This window comes from Saccopteryx bilineata, chromosome 1, assembly GCF_036850765.1.
Source record: "Saccopteryx bilineata isolate mSacBil1 chromosome 1, mSacBil1_pri_phased_curated, whole genome shotgun sequence".
NCBI classification, from domain to species: domain Eukaryota; kingdom Metazoa; phylum Chordata; class Mammalia; order Chiroptera; family Emballonuridae; genus Saccopteryx; species Saccopteryx bilineata.
Genome location: NC_089490.1, coordinates 314146073 through 314162173, shown reverse-complemented (window position 1 = coordinate 314162173; position 16101 = coordinate 314146073). Strand labels below are relative to the sequence as shown.

The 16101-nt window shown below is 35.5% G+C and overlaps 1 protein-coding gene across 8 annotated transcripts in view; it reads left to right on the top strand.

Moving 5' to 3' along the window:
* Nucleotides 1-16101, top strand: part of GRIA4 (glutamate ionotropic receptor AMPA type subunit 4) — a 397987-nt gene that overhangs the window by 317169 nt on the left and 64717 nt on the right. For 7 of the 8 annotated variants that reach the window (XR_010727609.1, XM_066247650.1, XM_066247649.1 and 4 more), the window contains 4 exons: nucleotides 1122-1280; nucleotides 6492-6659; nucleotides 8658-8762; nucleotides 13353-13463. Coding sequence is in view for 7 of the 8 variants with exons in the window: in XM_066247650.1 (XP_066103747.1) it covers nucleotides 1122-1280; nucleotides 6492-6659; nucleotides 8658-8762; nucleotides 13353-13463 (543 nt within the window). In the remaining variant the exon portion in view is untranslated. Of the gene's footprint in view, nucleotides 1-1121; nucleotides 1281-6491; nucleotides 6660-8657; nucleotides 8763-13352; nucleotides 13464-14768; nucleotides 15954-16101 lie in introns of those variants that run through there. The other variant, XM_066247655.1, reaches the window with a different exon arrangement.

Sequence of the window (16101 nt, the reverse complement as noted above, 5' to 3'; positions counted from 1 at the left end):
TTCTTGCAACACAATCAAATCAAATTTACATTTTCCAAAGAAATTACTAAATCTAAGAGAAAACAGAAAAGACTGCAATTACAAATGTACCAGCACGTGTGTGTGTGTGTGTGTGTGTGTGTGTGTGTTGTTTACTTTTCTCTGAGCTAATATCTTTGGTTTTATTAAGTCACTTCCCTAATATGCTTTTTGTGCTCTTCTTGTAATTTTTTATTTGTTTTATATTTTGTATTGAGTATTTAACTTTAAAGCCACCTTAAATATTTAATGGGGAAAAAGAGAACCAGGTATAAAACAAATTAGATAATGATGATGACAGATAGATGATAGATAGATAGATACATACATACATACAGAGATGCATAGATAGATAGAAAAATAAATAGAAAATAAGATTTCAGCATTAGTGAAACTCAATTAACTACCTCTGAATCAAAAGAGATGACATCCTTGCTTCCCAGCATCCTGACTCCACCTGGTGGACACCATCTTTATTCCTATCACACAGGAATCTATGAATCCTGCTCTCTTCCACTTCCCAGGACTGTACGGGTTGCAGATGACTGATGTAATCAAAGCTTTTACCCTCCTTGGCTCAAATTACCAGCTCTGTCTGCTTTTAGACTGCTTTGTAATTAAACGGAGCCCTTAAAAATGTATAATCCATCACAAACTCATAGTACTTGAGACCTCGATATTACCTTCACATAAGACACATTTGTACATAACCCAGAGGGCAGTTCTGTCCTCAACAGGACGCTTTTTGATGGTATCATATTCAGCTCCTATAGCACCCTTTATGCCTCATAAAAGGCATTCAAACACATTTAAGAAGTTACCGTTAAATTGAGTTAAAAAACTAAAAACACTAATGCCCTTTTCTCATGTATTAGATTTTGAATGACAGAATTTAAACATCTAAATTAACATAATTGGATCTGCCACCTGTTTCCAGTCATCACTTTATTAGAAATCTAGTTATATATATATAAGTATATATATTTAAGTTATTAATTTAAGTTATATATATAAGTATATATATTGTTATTAATTTATGTTAACACTGAAGAACAAAATGGTAATAATGAACTAAAGTTAAACTGTTATATTGATTTTTATAGGGATTCAAGGATATTTCTCTTGAGAGGTTTATACATGGTGGAGCCAATGTTACAGGATTCCAGCTGGTAGATTTTAGTACACCTATGGTAACCAAACTCATGGACCGCTGGAAGAAACTGGATCAAAGAGAATATCCAGGATCTGAGACTCCTCCAAAGGTATATGTTTGTTTTTATCTTATGTGTGTTTAATATTTTTAGTTTATAGTAGAAAGTTCATGATGCAGTTTTCTTTCCTTTTTCTTTTCTTTAGCGGGAGAGGGGGGGTGGGGAGCAGACAGGGACAGACAGACAGGAAGGGTGAGAGCTGAGAAGCATCAATTCTTCGTTGGGGCACCGTAGTTGTTAGATCACACATGGCACTTGTTTATAGCATGAGAGCTGAAGCACAAAGGCAGAGCGTCACCTTGCTTGAACACAGCGGAAATGTGTGTGTTGAGTAACTCAATTTTCACCACTCTATTTACACATGTCTGCAAATTTTAGCAAGTAGAAAAATTTACAAATATTAAATCTGCTAATAATGAAGATTATATTACTGATTTACATTATATTTGATTTTTTTTTTTTAGTGCTTTACCAACATTTGAAGCAGTTACAGATCTTATCATGTCCTGCCTTTAAAAAAAACAAAACCTGGAATAAAGGTTTTCCACAATACAGGCCCAACAAGTATGTCCTGTTGCATGTCCCTCTGCTCCCTTTCTGGCCAGAAAAATTGGATATTCCTAAAGTTTCTCACTCTTCCTCAGTCCCTATGCCCTTGCTCCACCACAGCTGGTCTCCACCTTCACGTGCACCTGTCCAAGCCTTGATTGCAAATTCACTTTCTCTACGAAGCTTTTTCTTAATCCTCCAGAAGATCCTTTCTCCTTTGTAATTTCCCTAATATTTCATTGTGTACTTCTCACAAGGACTTACCATAATTATTTGTCTATGTATTGTTTCATTTTTATAACTGCCTTTGGGCAGTACCATCTATTATGCATCTTTGTAGTCCTCACCATTGCTAGCCGGTGTCTATCTAGCACATTTTTTTTAAAAAAAGCTCGCAGATATGATAGGAAATTTTGTCCTCACGACAACCATAGCGTTTTGTTTTGTTGTTGTTGTTTTTGGGGGGTGGGGGTGCTCTGTTTTGTATTCCATAGCTAAAATATGTACTCCAAAGTCCCATAAAATTAGAAGTAGCAGAATGAGAATTCATTTAATTATTTCTTCTCAAAACTCATACTCTTGCTTCTGCCCTATGATTCTGCCAAACTCTTTTGCTCTCTACTAACCTTGGTGAATGAAACTCATGTCACCATTCTAAGCACTGGTTAAAGTAGTAAATAACTATAGGCCAACACCTAATTTTACCCTGCCCAAAAACAAAGTGTTCATTTAGTAAGAATTTTCTAGATACCACCTAGAAGTGCGTGTGCCCCTAAATTCAGTCTCTTGAACTTTAGCACAAAGAGGCACGTGGGAAAGAATTCCATCCTTTGAAAAGGTAAAGCTGGTTTCAACTACTGCTTCTTTCCATCCATCAGTTCAATGACCTGTCAAAGGCCTTTGCCGCTCTGGCTGAATGTCCACTTTGCTTTGCTCCGCTCCATATGCTGTCTGCTCTTTTACACAGCTCACTTGTTTCACAAGAATGGATGGACTTTTAAAAACACAGCAAGTGTTTTTGTTCTTTGGTGCCATTTCTCCTAAGCTTTTTTCTCCTTATTAAAAAAAAAAAAAAGCAACATTTCTTTTTCTCTCTTGATCCTAAAATATGACCAATGTATTTTTTTCTCTTGCCTTTTATGTCTTTAGTAGTTTCTATTTCATTTTTTGTTTTTATTTTCTTGCCTTATCAAAAGATGACTTGAAGGCTTTCTCTACTCAAAGATATTATGTTGTTCTAGGCAGGTAAGGAGGTATGTGTTAATCTTTGGTTTATCACCTTGCGTTAGTACCTTAATTTCCTCCCGGCGTCCCACTGCAGTTGTGAGGACCTACGCCTATCCTTAAGCCTGTTTTGTCCTGTCCTTGTAGAATAGGTAGCAAGGCTTTTCACTTCCATGTCTGATGAAGCTTAATTAGGTTCTCTACCGTGGGAAGGTTCTTCGTTAGAATTTGTGTTCCTTAGCTTACTCTCCTTCCTGGAATGCTGACTACTATGCCTCATAGTTATATTGCCAATGTGTACTTTATACAATTCAAATTTCAAGTGATTTTTCTTTATTTAAAAGCAGCAAATCAAGGAAGTCATCTTCCATATTCCACAGCACAAAACTACCCCCAGTTCAGGCTTAGAATGTGCTTTCTTTCCTTGTTGAATTATTTTTATTTTTCAATTAAAAGTGACATTCATTATTATATTACTTTCAGGTATACACCCCAGTGGTTAAACATTACCTAACTTACTAAATGATCATTCCAATAAATCTCACACTCGTTTGACATCATACATGGTTATTAGAATATTATTGACTATATATTCCTGTTGCTGTACTTAACCTCCCCATGACTATTCTGTAACTACGAGTCTGTACTTCCCAACCCCTTCTCCACTTTCACCATCCCCTCTACACCCTCGCCTCTGGCAACCATTAAATTATGCTCTGTATCTATGAGTCTGTTTCTGTTCTACTTGTTTGTTTAGTTTTAGTTTGTTTTTTAGATTCAATTGTTGATAGATATGTGTTTATTCTCATTATAGTCTTCATATTTTTAACCTTTTATTGTCTTCTTCTTAAAGAAGACCCTTTAACATTTCATATAATACTGGTTTGGTGGTGATGAGCTCTTTTAGCTTTTTCTTGTCTGGAAGCTCCTCATTTGTCCTTTATTTCTAAATGATAGCTTTGTTGAGTAGAGTAATCTTGGTTGAAGGTCCTTGCTTTTCATCACTTTAAATATTTCTTACCAATCCCTTCTGACCTGCCGAGTTTTTGTTAAGAAATCAGTGAGCAGTCTTATAGGAGCTCCTTGGAGGTAACTAACTGCTTTTCTCTTGCTGCTTTTAAGGTTCTCTCTTTTTCTTTAACATTTTGCATTTTAATTATGATGTGTCTTGGTGTGGACCTCTTTGGGTTCATCTTGTTTGGGATTATCTGCACTTCTCAGACTTGTATATTTTAATTCCTTCACCAAGTTAGAGAAGTTTTCTGTCATTATTTCAAATAGGTTTTCAATTACTTATTCTCTTTCTTCTTCTCTGGCTTACCCATGATGTGAATGTTAGTATGCTTAAAGTTGTCAGAGAGGCTCTTTGCACTATCTTTAGTTTTTATAGATTCCTTTCTTTTTATTTTTTATTTTTGTTGATTGGTTTTAGCACAAGAGGAAGGGAGAGAGAGAGAGAAACATTGATCTGTTCCTGTATCTGCCCTGACTGGGGATTGAACCGGGAACCTCTGCACTTCGGGATGATGTTCTACCCAACTGAGCTAGCTGGCCAGGGATGGATTTTCTTTTCTTTTTGATATTCTGATTGGGTGTTTTCTGCTTCATTATATTCCAAATCACTGATTGAATTCTCTACATCATCTACGTTACTGTTGATTCCTGTAAATTATTCTTCCTTTCAATTTGTCTATCCTTCATTAATGACTGGTCGTTTTTTATGCTGTTAAGGTTCTCATTAAGTTCACTGAGCATCCTTATAACCAATGTTTTAAATTCTGCATCTAGTAGATTGCTTGTCTCTATTTTGTTTAGTTTTAGTTTTTTGTCCTGGAGTTTTGTTCTGTTCTTTCATATGGAACATGTTTTATTGTCTCTTCATTTTGATAGTCTATATGTATTTGTTTCTAGGTATTAGGTAGTGCTGCTATATTTCTTAGGCTTGGTAGAGTGGCCTAATGTAGTAGGTGTCCTGTCGGGTCCAGTGACACTTCCTCCAGTGTGGGCTGTGTACATCCTCATTTTGTAATTGAGCCTTGATCACTGTTGCCACATCAATGGAAAGGATTTGTCCTTAGTCCAATCAGTTGTAAGGACTAGCTTTGCTGCTGACCACTGACCTCTGACCACCATGAAGGATCAGCTGTACAAGTGCCCACCCCACAGAGCAGGACTTACATCAGCAGGACTTGGTGCCACTGAGTCTGCCTATTGAGTGTACATCCTGATGAGGTGTGTGGGTGGTGCTTCGACTTGGTCTGAAGCTCTCCACTGGGTATGCTGGCCTGGGACCTCCCAGGAGGTGGAGGTCAAGGTCAGCCTCTGCTTCTGTTCTTTCCAGGGCCATCTAGCAGAAGCTACAAAGTGATCTGCAGATGGCTGCTACTTGTGTTGGGCTTGGAGGTGTCCAGGGGAGGCCAAGCTGCAAACCAAGACCAGCTGCTGCTAGTGCCAAGCTGGGGCTGCTTAGGAGAGGAATGGGGCATGCTGAGGCCAGATGCAGCCTTTGGAGAGGTTTTAGGAAAATCTCTAGAATGTGTTAGTCATATAGTATTAACCATATGAAACTTCTGACAGAGTTAATAGAGCTTTTTTTCATGATTGGCAGCTGATGCTTCAAAAAAAAATAGTGCTATATTTTCTATGTGATTAAGAATCTCTGATCAATCTCTACCAGAATTCACTGGGTTCCCCCCCCCCAGTTTTTCCTCACTTATTCTCTTAACTTTAATAATCTTTTTATGAAAGCTCTGTCTTTTCTTATCAAGAAGCAAATAGTCTGTACCTCACTTCTCCACTTTGATCCTCGGTTATGATGGAAAATTAGAGAAATGGCCTAACGTTCTTGAGCACACTCAGTGGGCATGGACATAACAGCACTCATTCCTATTTAGCTCAGTGACTGATGCAAACACATTTGTTAAATAAGCAGATGCTGTTTCTGGCATCCAATATCTGAGCCACAATAAACATTCCCACTCAATCTTTTGAAGATCTGAACAAAGATATGCACTTCCAATTAATAAACATATATTAAATCTCAAGGACCCCTGCTGGGCATTTGGAAAAGGAAAAGAGTTAGACACCCCTGACCTCCTGGGGCTTAACCACAGCAACAGGCAAGCTACAAGGCAGATTGTGGGGACTCTGCCCTGAGCTTTATACGCTTTAGTGTTTCTACTTGGACATAACAAGAAGATCTTGCCTAAAGGTCTTGCTCCTTCCAACTGCTGGGCAACTGTACACTAGGATTTTTGTTCTTCAGTCTGTGTTTTCTCTTCTTTCCATCAGAGTCATATATTCGGTATATGGTTTTTGTAATTAATTGGTAATAGAAATTTCTGAAGCTAGAAGCAATTAATAATCAGTCATATAGCTGTGCTTCAGACAGTATAGTGCTTTATGTCATAAACCCACGGACCTCAAGACTATTCCTGTTGATTGATAAGATTTCCACATTTACCGTTATAAGTATTTTCACTTTGTTAGTACACATCCGCTCTGACTTACGATGGAGTCCTGGTGATGGCCGAAACTTTCCGAAGTCTCAGAAGGCAGAAAATTGATATTTCAAGGAGAGGAAATGCTGGGGATTGTCTGGCAAATCCCGCTGCTCCCTGGGGCCAGGGAATTGACATGGAGAGGACACTCAAACAGGTAACTCACGACGGTATTTAATTTATTTCATGCTCCTGCTTCAATGGAGTATTCAAGAAAACAGAATAGTTTATCTAAAAATATATATATATAACAATAGTCATTTTAATATATTAAACCATTATCATTTTTGAGACATGTTTAAATAGAACACTGGGTAGAACACTGGTGTTTATATCCTGTGGGGATGTTTGGTCAGGATAAGCTAGATTACATTGTACTAATAAGCAACCCCAAGTTCCAGTGGTTTATAACCATAAAAGAGTGTTTCTCACTGATACACACACAGAATTAACAGGGACACTCTGTTTACTGTCATCACTCAGGGACCCACACTGACAGAGCAGCTACCACCTTGAATGTTACAAATAAAATAAAGTTGTGGGGCAGTTTCAAATTGGCTGTTAAACTCTGACCTAGTAGTAACAGTCATCACATTTTTTTACAACTCATTTGTCAGAAGAGCATCGCATTGGCCTCACTAACCACAATGGGTTCAGAAAGTGCAATCTTACATTGGGCTCAGAATAGGAAGAACCAAAACTATTTGGCAAACACTAATGATGACCTCAGTAGACCTTTAAATTACCTTATAACCTTGGATTAAATAACTTATTTATTTTGGTCTTTTTTAGTTATACTAACACTATTTTTCAAATGTTTAATGTAATATGTTTATGTGTTTAATATTATATTTAAAATATTCTGAAATGCCAGTTTCAAAAGATATTAAGTAAAAAGGAATAAGAAGGTATTTGGAATAAAATACATGTGTCTATTTTCAAATTTTTATTTATAGTTTGAAATTCTTATATGTTGATTTTAATATTAGCAAGGAGAAATGTGATCTTTTATTATGGGTTCCACCAATAAAACTGAAAAGTAACTCTAAACAAACCATATTTGGCCCTGGCTGGTTGTCTCAGTGGTTGAGCATCTGCCCAGCGTGTGGGCATCCCAGGTTCATTCCCAGCCAGAGCACGTAGGAGAAGCATCCATCTGCTGCTTCACCCCTCCCCCTCTTGCTTCTCTTTCTTTCTCTCTTTTCCCCTTCTGCAGCCATGGCTTGATTGGAACAAGTTGGCCCCAGGCACTGAGGATGGCTTCATGGCCTCTGCCTGGGAGGCTAGGAAGAGCTTGGTTTCTGAGCAACGGAGCAATGACCCACATGGGCAGCATTGCCCCCTAGGGGGCATATTGGGTGGATCCTGGTTGGGGTGCTGGTGGGAGTCTCTCTCTGCCTCCCTTTCTCTGACTGAATTAAAAAAAATTAAAAAATAAACAAACGATATTTACATTCTGCAAACAATACTTCAATATCAAGAGTATTCTATCAGTTACAATGGAAACTTTGTAATATAAAAAACAGTTAGCCCTGGCCGGTTGGCTCAGTGGTAGAGCGTCAGCCTGGCGTGCAGGAGTCCTGAGTTCAATTCCCGGCCAGGGCACACAGGAGGAGCGCCCATCTGCTTCTCCACCCCTCCCCCTCTCCTTCCTCTCTATCTCTCTCTTCCCCTCCCACAGCCAAGGCTCCATTGGAGCAAAGTTGGCCCGGGCACTGAGGATGGCTCCTTGGCCTCTGCCCCAGGCACTAGAATGGCTCTAGTTGCAACAGAGCGATGCCCCAGATGGGCAGAGCATCACCTCCTGGTGGGCATGCTGGGTGGATCCCGGTTGGGCACATGCTGGAGTCTGTCTGACTGCCTCCCCATTTCCAACTTCAGAAAAATACAAAAAAAAACCCAAAAAACAATTAAAACATTTATCTTCCAGATATATATCACAATTGCTTATATAATCCTTTGATATTTCTTCTTCAGATTCCATCCTAATAGCTCAACTACTAGTTTAGTTTTAACTCGTGTTTTAGTTCATTGTTTATAGCTTATAGTTTCGCACCCATATGTAGTTGTAACCCTAGCAAATGATGTTGAGACTTTATTGAGTAAAATGGCAAATAAACACATGTTTTAGTTTGTTGTTTTTTTTCATTTGTAGGTTCGAATCCAAGGGCTGACAGGAAATGTTCAGTTTGACCACTATGGACGTAGGGTCAATTACACAATGGATGTGTTTGAGTTAAAGAGCACAGGACCTAGAAAGGTGAGCCACACGCAAACAGTTTTCTTACTTGCATTTGATATTTTTAAAGGTTTATAAGTGATAGGCTGCATTTTTAATGTGTGTACTTACAAATCGTACTTTCTTGATATCTGTGTTGAATTGAATTCTTGTGTCATACAACTGACATTGAATCATGTGCCAAAGCTGAAATGAACTATTTTGGACACTCTTTATATACTTAATCCAAAATGAAAACAATATATTTTTTATAGGCTTAGCAAAATATTCCCACAAAATAAAATTCATGCTGTAGGAAACCACACCATAGAGATAAGAGACTCCTCCATGCAATTATTTAGAAGAAACAACAAAGAAAACTAGTCCTAGAGGGTGGGCATATTACAACAGGCTGAATGTTCTTAAAGACAGCAAGTAAACACTTTCAAATGAACAAAGGAGAGAGAAGATAGAAGATAAAACTATCAAGATTAGAGTTAGGCTGAGGAGGGAGAAATATACCTAAGAAACTCCAGTTGAAGGGCCAGGGAGGTTGTTCAGAAAGATCTTCGTTCATGACAGATACTTGGATTTCAGAAGGTAGCTCTGCTGGCCTTATAGTGTGAATAGGCACTCTTCTCAAATCCATCATATATAAAATGAAGCTATACAATCCCACCATAGTAACTTGCTATACGCATTTTATTCACGTATAATTAACACACCTAATTTTTAACATTTTGTCTCTCTAGGATTAGTTAGGATGCTCAAGGAAAGAGATGTTGAAGTTATTTATCTAAAACCTCTATTTTTTCATTGCTTGGCTGCTTAAAAAAACCCACAAATAACTGCCAAATATACTTCCTGCTTTAATAAAATGATGATAGATACAAGTTATAAAAAGCCTGCTCTGTCCCAAGCATGAAACTTTGTGCAATTTAACCTTAACAACAAACTATAATGTTTGTACTATTATATCCCTTTTCCCAATGAGAAAATTTGGTCCAGTAGTCATCATTACTCATCCAAGGCCTGTAAGTGAGAAACCAAAAATTTTAGTTCAGATATGTCTGACACCAGAAACTTTCTACACCATTACTTTGCCTGAGTAGCTGCTCTAAAGAGATCATTTTCTAGCAATGTAGAATATAGTAAGTTCCATATCATAGTTAGAGAGAAGATATGTGGAAATTCCGAAGGGAATAAAGTCACGTCCAGTTGAAAGAAAACAAATCAAGGAAGCACAAAACGTCAAATGATCTCTTGGTAGAAGACTAATGGGAAAAAAGAAGCTGGCAGTAACCAGCGGATTATCAAGTGAACTCTATGGTACTGAATTTTTTCATGACCAATTGAACCACAACAGTAACAAAAATATAGACTGTTTTGGAGGCAGAAGTTAAAGTGTAAGTTGGGAGAGTGAGGAACCATGCATCTTTACACTCAGCTGATACGAGTCTAGACACGTAAGAGAAATATGAAGTGTAAAATGGTGGGGACTCATCCATTTTCATTTTTCTGTGGCAATGATCAACTTGGGCATTCTGTCAGGAATATTAAACTTAATAATGAGCTACCATGAGAAACACTATGCGAGTGAGACTCAGCAATATGTCTGGAAAGTGAGCAATCATTCTTGTAAATTGAACACTTGCCAGTGAGGGACCTGTCTATGGAATAGATCAGAGTCAGCCCATCTGTTTGTCTGACTTCTGTAACAGGAACACTGATCGAGAGTTTCATTAAGCAGAAACCACAGAGCTCTTTCTGAACTCCCAGTTCCTAAGTATGGTGGAATCTTCTTTTCGTTCTGTGACCCCCAGAGAGAATACTCCAAGACCAGACTTGTGTGGTTTCAAGAATCCATAACTGTAAAAATTAAGAGATGATTTCAGGCATTTCATAAACATCTACATTTTTCAAAAAAAATTGTAAAAATTATATTTATTTATAGCAGGTTATATCCTAGACAGAGTAATGGAAAATTGATGTGCATTTTTATATTTAATTCTTACAGCTACCAGAAAGTAAGATATACTTTTATCATTTTATAGAAGAGATAAGTAAGGCTCAGAGAAACTTAGTTACCTGCCTTGAGATGTTCAGCTAGAAAGGAATGGAACTGCAGGGGAAACCAAGGCTTACCCACTTTCAGAACTCACTCTCTGCATTGCTAAGGAATGCATTAAGGTTCTCTTTGGGGTTGGAATTAAGCCATATTTTTCAGGACAAGTTTGATCAAATCAGCTTACCAAGGAACCAACTATGAGTAGAACACGGGCTCCTCACAGCCCCTCAGTCCCTACCTACCTCCTACTGTGCAGGCCAAGTGCACCATAAATACACAGATGTTTACTCTTGCATTATATTATGATTAGATTTGTACATGATTCACTTTTACAAGCCCAAAGAAGATAAATATTTTTTATACCCTTACCAGTTTAATAATTTAGGTGCTTTTATTACAAAAAATTTTTTTACCTAATTTCTGTCTCCAAGATAAATGTGTAGTTCCCTATCTGGTTCAATGAGATCCGGCTTTGAAATAATTTTTAGTAAATTGTAAAATTTGTGAAGAACTAGAAAAAGAAATTCCATGTCATGTGTGATTCCAGATCCAAACTTTCAGATTCTTTAGGAAGTGACCCGTGTAACACTGTCCATTTTGTATAATCTTACTTTCCAATAAATCCAAGGCTTATGTGAGATCTACCACTAATGGGTCCCACAACACAAACCATAGCTTTATATTTTTTTTAACAAGAATTGTAAATAGATATAAGGCAATAGATGGAGCTGGGTAAATTTTTGCTTATTATTTTAATTTGTCAGCACTTCAAAATCATTTATCTCTTAGAGGTAGATCATTGTGAACCCACAGGTTGTTTTTAAATGCAAAATGTCAAGGTCTGGCCAACATATGGGGACTTTCTAGAATGTGTCCCAGATCTGTGTTTTTATCTGCTGTGGAAACTTATTAATAAAGAAAAATTGTCCTTCCCAGAGAATAGGCTGCTGAGTTCTGGAGAATGGCTGTAGCTTAATGAGGGCTAATCTAAAACCCATTTGCATGTCAAACTACTGTCATGTGGAAAGGAAAATTAACAGAAAGCAACTGACATGTGGGGTTTGGGGTTTTTTTTTAATGTACATGGAGGAATTGAGAGATGGTAGACCTCAAAGTCATACTTGTTTTTAAATTAAATTTATCACAGAATTATTAAATAAATAGCTCTGAATAAATTCATATGGACAACTGAAAATAATTATTGAGTTTATACATACTCATAATTTGGCATTACACTAAGTACAGCAAAAACTCTTTAGTAGTGAAAACTCTTTTATTCCATCTATTGTTATTGAGTTATATATTTATATATATGTGTGTGAATAATATAGTGCTTCTTTCTGACATGTCAGTACTTACTTTATTTTAGTATATGCACAAATATTAACACAGTTAAGAAACTTGAAGGAAGCAAGAGAGGCTTCCAAAATATATTAGAACAAATAATGAACAGACCAGTCAGCTATCACACCCACTTTGTTAGATACATTAGTTTTATAAACCATATTCAGAAATTCAATTAAAAAGTTTGGCAAGCATTGAATAAACACTATTTTGGGAGACTGTGTAGCGTAACAATAAAGTATATGTGGATTTGGAGTCATAGAGACCTAAGTTTTGAATTCTGACCCCACTTGAGTATAACCTTGTGAAAATTTATTTAACATTCTAATAAGGGTTCTCATCTCTAAAGTATAGATAATTGTATCTGCTTCAACATTTGCTTTGTTTATAAACTTTAGGATATGCATATTTTAAAGAGCACTGAGTACAGTGTCTGTCATAGAGCAAGCAGTCAATAAGGGATAGCCATTACTATTACTTCTGGTCTGCATGGGACGAAGCACCCTAACTTTCCCTTTAGACCCCAGTGTAGGTTACTGCTTGATAGAGTGCTTAACTAACTACTTAATGTATTTTATGAAAAGTAGTTTGTTTCACATCTAAATGATAGAGTAAGATAAGGATTTTGTTTAAAAATGAAAACATACAAACTTAAATATAATCTTTGAAAGTGAAAATATTATTTATTAACATTAATTTTTTATGCATTTAGCATTTTAGAAATGATGAGACTGTTCCTTAAGGGCTAGGTTATGTCATAACAAAAATTATTTCTATATTGTTTTAAAAACACAAAAATCATTTTTCTTTGAAAATATCATGTAATGTCCCCTTTGTAAATACAGCTATTCCCTTTACCATAAGACTTGCACCATTACTGATAAAATCACATAATTTTAGAAGGTGCCAGTCCATCTCACTAGAAGAAAGGATAAACGTAAAATGGTGTTCCATCTGTATTCCTATTCCTTTTGAACCGCTCATTCTCAATGTCTTGGCTACTCCATAATTCTAAATAGTAAACTTGTCAAATGTATAATCAGGCAGTATAATTAACCTCAGGAAAACCAGTTCATCATTCATTAAGAAAATTTTCAAACACATTTTTTATCTGCTTTTTAAATTTGTTTTATATTTTTATTGATATCGTTCATTGTTTCAATAAGAATTAGAGAAAAATCTTGTAAAATGTGTTTTCAAGAATTTTCACTATTTGGCAGGTTGGTTACTGGAATGATATGGATAAATTAGTCTTGATTCAAGATGTACCCACTCTTGGCAATGACACAGCAGCTATTGAAAACAGAACAGTGGTTGTAACCACAATTATGGTAAGTTTTAGCCTATGCTTTATGCTATTCCGTTTTGTCCACAGACAATTTTAACTCACCAGCTGTGGTGAACAGGGAGGGTGAAAGCAGTGACTACATGGGTGTTCTGATCCACAAAAAAGGTCTGTTGAGACTTTGAGTAGTTGTCCTGAACTTTGAGTATATTCAGTAATTTACTTGTATTATCTCCTGTTATACTGTTGTTCTTGGGAAAATGCTCAGATGTAAAAAATTAAACCTGTCAAGCTCTAGTTTGAAATATGTGAAATGCCAAGATTCCAAAGGACAATAGAATAAACATGAAAAAGATCAACAACCAAAAACATAAAATATCTGGTAGTAAACACCATATTATTATCATTATTATATTTTTAAAGCATCAATGTAATAATAGTTATTGGTGTTTAAAATTATAACTTCTGGATAGTTTAATAATCAGGTAATGATTTGCATTGTCTGTTTGTAATAGTAAAGATATAAATGTGAAATTTTTAATGAGCATGTTTTATATAACTGAATGTTTTAGAGGTTAATTTGTTTTATATTTCTTTTTAATGCAAAAAGAGGTTTGCACCGATTATTTTTCTCATTGGCCAGTGACATATACACACTATAATTTATAGGACTTCTAGGAATTAAGAAAAATATGATTGTTTTATGCAGTCACATCATAACATTAAAAATACTCTAAATTTTATGGATACTTTTTCAAAAAGATTTACATGAAATTACCTTTTAAATAATAAATAATCTTTTTTTTTTCTTCTAAAGTCAAACATGCCTTTTAAATTCAATGCTAGTCAAAGGAGATAAACAATCGGTGAGCTTTTTCTATGTTATTTAAAGTTATATATCTTCATTTTACTGTCTCATTAGGCAGAACATATTTTTAATTATTAATAAAGCCCTTACTCTAAATAAAATGGAAGTATTTTATGTAATTTAGTTTTTAGTTTATGTAATTTTAGGTTTAGGTTATAGTAATGTCAAGTTATTTCCAAAAAATTGACATTGAAGTCAAAGCATGAAAATGCCAGAGAGAAGCTTTACTATGTTGCAATTAGTTTTATCTGTGTTGCATCACCAGCCAGCAATTTAATGTTGATCTGCCAAGCCTTGATTGGAGGTTGATGTTTTTAGAACAAAATCAATCAACAAGTTTTTATGTAAGAGTGCAAAATATATACCTTTTAACTTAATTGTGTAATGTTTGCATGGGACTTGAAAAGCAATGCATATATTTCTTTTCCTAAAAAAGGCACAGTAATGGAAAATTATACTTCAGTACAGTCCTCCTCTTTTCAGCCTCTGATGAAGAATCCTATTTTAAGAAATTGATCAAGAATGAAATGAGTTCCACGCTGTTCGACCATTCCTAACAAGGCTCAAGTCTTGTTCTCCTGTGTAGTAAATTTAATCTAATTTTTCATGTGGAATTCTTCCTGGATGACCAACTCTGGACTACCAGAAAAAAAAAATTTAAGTTTTGTGACTTTTCTGAGAAACAAGAACAAAAGAAGAATTAATCCTCATCTTTCTCAAGATAATAAATAGATGTTGAAAAAGAATCACTTAGCAATTCTGACATATCAGTCCCCTACCTTGAAATAAGGTCATTGTATATAAATAATGGAATTATATCACTCCTAATTCCAAGATTTTCTAAAAGCAAATATCTATGAATCTGTGTGCTTGCTTTCTAAATATACAAAGTTTCATTTAAAGATTTTTTTGAAAATTTTCCTGTTCCTGTGTGAAATAAACTGTTTTAATGTGCATTATAGATGTAAATGTAGAGAATCTCCTTTTAATCCCAGTTAATAAAGAGGCTGGAGATATCATTTTTAAAACAAAAATACTGCATTAATTTTGCAAGCATGGCTAGTTTTCTGGAAGCATGCTATCAAAAATACGGAAAATTGATTGAAAAATCCAAATGTTTCCTATATACATAAAGAAAATTCTGTAAAGTTATCTGTTGTTTGAGAATGATATTATCAATATTTTTGCTATCAAAATAGTGCAACACTAGTATCTGTCTTTTGTATAAAAGTGTAATTTTCATATATATAATACATCTGGTCTTTGCAACTGCATAGATATTCAATAATTTAAAAAAATAATAATACCAGAATCCTTTCCCTGCAAGTGTTCCTTGTATTTGCTTCTGTTGAAAATGGTAGGCTGGGACCTGTGACATCTCTACCACCTCATTCATTTTGAAAAAAAAAACAAACATGGCTCCTTGTAGATGAATGAGATATTGACATTTGCATGTAATAATCCCCCAAATTTAATTGGAAACTCTCAATACAGATGGATTTGGTTAGATATTGTATTATGTGAAAGACAGATATCTAGAAACAAAAAGGCTGATAATGTGGTGGCACTGGAAATTATTCATTTTGATTGAATTGATATGGCATTGCTGTTCTCCCATTTGTCTTTCCTTTGTGTATGTTGTTATTTATGTGTTGCTACACTGTAATGATATGTGCTATTGTTAAATAAAATTGATTGATAAATTCATTTATTCATTCATTTATAAATATTTATTAAGCGTCTGCTATGTGCTAGGCACAGTTAGAAGTCTGAGATATGTAAGACAACAAAAAAGACAGAAATCCGGTATTCAAAA